The 3,663-nt window shown below is 44.6% G+C and overlaps 1 protein-coding gene across 1 annotated transcript in view; it reads left to right on the top strand.

Annotated features, from left to right (window-relative positions):
• LOC113805151 (uncharacterized) overlaps window positions 1-464 on the top strand; it is a 1,597-nt gene extending 1,133 nt beyond the window's left edge. Inside the window, exon 2 of the mRNA XM_027356137.2 lies at window positions 1-464. This exon is cut by the window's left edge and continues 741 nt beyond it. Coding sequence (XP_027211938.1) covers window positions 1-192 — 192 coding nt within the window. The 3' untranslated portion in view covers window positions 193-464.
• The last annotated feature ends 3,199 nt before the right edge of the window (window positions 465-3,663 follow it).

Raw genomic sequence — 3,663 nt, 5'->3', positions numbered from 1 at the left:
CTGTCGACGGGCGCGCTGACCACGCCCACGCAAGCACACTCATCCACACACATTACCGGACCAACTGGAGAGATCACTGACACGACCTCGGTTTCGGAATCAACTGGAACAGCCACTACACCTTCAGGAGGAACTACAGCCACAGGAACACCACTTTCAGAAACAACTACCACCGAAGAGACCACCTTATGAAATGACTAATGTTAACGCCGACACTGTATGATAGGTAATACACGATAACCCTGTGAAAATATTATAAATGTGATGTGTAATTGCTATCATATATTTGCATTTTCTATCGTTTCTAGTTATGTTAGAAATCTGATTTATTTGTGTTAATGTCTTCCACTGTGATGCCCACTGTAATCCCTAATATAATCCATCAGAACAAATTAATCTGAGACACGAAAACAAAATGAAATGTATAAAAATAGGCACGGAAATTATTCTTGTATAAAGAAAAAGTAGAAATGGTGTTTCCTTTATATTTAAGAGTTTTTAATGTATAAAACCTCAGGTACTATTTCTCTCGCGCAATACTCCTGTAGAACAGGAACATTGAATTTATTATGATTGCTTGTTGGTTTTCATATTACGTAATATATTATAAATCTACTATTATTCTTACCAACAGCTTAATTACGCTATATGACTCATTTTTCCTTTGGTTTATTATTTGTATATATATATATATATATATATATATATATATATATATATACATATATATCATATCTATAAATATAAAACCATGTATATAGGTATACATATATACATCCTGTTACGATTCATTGTGTCTTGTGATGTAGTATTGTAAGTTGAAAGAAACCAACATGTCCTGATGAGGTGTATTCAGCTTCAAATGTAGGGAACAAAGGGTCAGTATGCAGAGCCATCAGCCCGAGAGAAAGGCTAGATCAGTAGCAACTCGAGGAGGTGCCATGGCGTCTGATTCTATTTTTGGAAAAAAAGCACATGGGATTTATTTTGATGTCACAAAATTTACGGATGCTTTGTGAATATGGTCGATCATTTTGGTCTCTTCAGTTTTCAAAAAGAGTGGAAAATGATTATTTTGCTGGTTATATTTTCATTGAACAACCATCAAAACAGACACCATGACACCTCCCCAAGTTGCTACTGATCTAGCCTTTCCCATCAGTCCGGTCGTCTCTTTCTCAAGCGTCATGCAGGACGCATGCGCTGGACAGTAAGGTTGCCAGATCGACTTTATACAATAACAAGGCAATGCATCTCTGACTATAACTTTGCTGACATATGCCAATAATACAGATATGAAATAGAATGGTAATCGTGCACGTAACATAGGTATAAATAAGTAAATCTCTAGAGTTATGCATACTATTTAGATAATACGAAATTGGCATTACATTGTGTGTCTCTGCACATTACAAGTTGTTCTAAGGGGTCACATTTCATATCTACACACCTCCCCTTTCCTTTATCCTGTGTCCCCTTGCTCCCTGGTCGGAGCAAGGGGACACAGGGAATTGGGGGTAAAGGTCATCACTCGTAACCGGCACTGGACTGGGCGGAGGTGACAGTGGTTTCGTCACCATACGCGTCCACTGGGAAGGGGAACCTCATATTGCCGCAACCTGCCACAGCCTATCACGATCCAGACCTCGTTCCAATGGAGTGACGTAGGATCTTGGATCTGTACTTGCTGTCCTATGGTTAAGTTGGGAAGGGGGTGGCCGTGGCTGTTGCACTGATTTGTGACCTGGTCAGCATGGGCAGCAGCTCGGCGGTCACATTCTTCAGTTTTGGCCTGCCATTCATCTAAGAAAGACAGAGGGTGGGCCGGAATGCAAGAGGGGAAGGTCATAGAGGACTTGAGCTGTTTTGTGGATGAGATGTTTGACGAATTTAACTGCTGATTCTGCATGGCCATTGGACTGAGGGTAGTGTGGTGATGTAATGAGGTGGTGGATACCGTAGCGTTCGGTGAAGTGTTGAAACTCATGGCTGGAGAAAGAGGTTCCTCCATCAGTTCGTAGTCGTAGAGGAACTCCAACCTCTGATCCTGGCTGCAGTCGTGTCACGTCCACAGGGAACGACCAAAGGCCATCTAGGGAGTCTGTTGGCAATGACCTGCAACCTGCAACCTAAAAAAAAAAAAAAAAATCAGCAGACACAGACTCAAAGGGCTGCTTCGGGTGGTCATCGCATATATACAGCTCCTGCTGCTGGCTTGGTAGAAGTTGCTGACACGACTCAGATGCCTCTACCGTACTCTTGATATCATACAGTCTGTCTGGCTCTGCGCTGTGTGGCTCCAACTCCATGGAGCTGTCATGCAAGCGGGCCAAGGTGTGACGTCGAAGGACAGCAGGAACAATGATTCTGCATACAGGTGATCCCGTAACTTCCAATACGGGAGGATGGAAGCATGGTCATAATAGTTGGATGAGAATCTCTTCAAGACGTAGGAGCTCCGTGTAGTGTGCTATCTTCGTCGGTAATGGGTTCCATAGACTGGTCATCAGAAGACATGGTAGTAGATGTGACTATCGACCGGACGTGTGCAGTCATCATGGTGCAATCTTCATTATCTTCCAGTGTGGGCGGCTAACCAGGGCTCTGGAAAGGGTGTCTGGAATGCACAACTGTTTCCTGGCATGCCACACTGCTGTGAAGATGTTGAGGGCGACTTTCTCCTTAAATCACTGTAGTCGTGGGTTCTCTATGGCGTCAGGTGTGTAATGGTTCATGATCGGTATGAGGGGGCGATGATCAGTCATTAGGGTGAAATGCTGCAGCCCAAAGATATACAGCCGACACTTGGCCATGGCCCGTAAGCCAGCAGTTCTAGCTAAATTATGGTGTAGCAGGTCTCGGTTTCTGTGGTTCCACATTGAACTAAACATAGCCATCCTTGACCGTGATCCTGAAAAAGGGCGTAGTTTTTGCCATAGAGATGGGATGCTTCTCTTTGAAGGATAAGAGGAAAGGTGGAGTCAAAGGGTGCTAAGACACGTGGAGAAAGTAGAGCATGGTCTGTGGTACAAATGAATAAGCGTTTGGGGCTCATGAGAGGACGTAGAGGTTAAGCTGTTGCTGCAATGTCAGGTGAGAATTCAGCAAGCTGGTTAATAGTCCCATGAATGAACGCATGTCGGTGAGGTTCGTAGGTGTGGAAATCTTTGATCATGTTGAGTTTCTCAGGGTCTGCTGAGATGCCCTGTGTCAATAAGTTGTAGCCCCAGAAATCGACCTGTGAGGCTACAACCACAAACTTGTCTTTGTTGAGAGTAATACCATAAGCGCGTCATCTGGTGAGCATCTGGAATATGTGCTGGATGTGGACAGGGAGGTCGTCATCAAACAGCATCACCAGTCGCTGTGAATCCCACTAGTCCTCGATAGTGTTGAAAGTGACCATAGGGTGTGATGACAGTGGTGAAATGGCGGTCTTCCTCCACCAAGTTCATCTGCCAATACCTGTATAATGCGTCTGCACTAGTGAAGTACTTTGCTGAGGGTGTGATACTGTGGACGGCGTCGATGGGCGTTGGGGATGGGTGGGTGGGCGGGAGACCTGTGAGCTGAGGTGGGTAAGGTCCACTGAGATATGTATACATTTAGTCTTTGGAATGAGGGCCATTGGATGACCACTCAGAGGGCTCGTCACCCACTGGT

The sequence above is a fragment of the Penaeus vannamei genome, chromosome 20 (genome assembly GCF_042767895.1).
Source record: "Penaeus vannamei isolate JL-2024 chromosome 20, ASM4276789v1, whole genome shotgun sequence".
Classification (NCBI taxonomy): domain Eukaryota; kingdom Metazoa; phylum Arthropoda; class Malacostraca; order Decapoda; family Penaeidae; genus Penaeus; species Penaeus vannamei.
The sequence above is the reverse complement of the archived record's forward strand: the minus strand, read 5'-3'. Positions and strand labels throughout refer to the sequence as shown.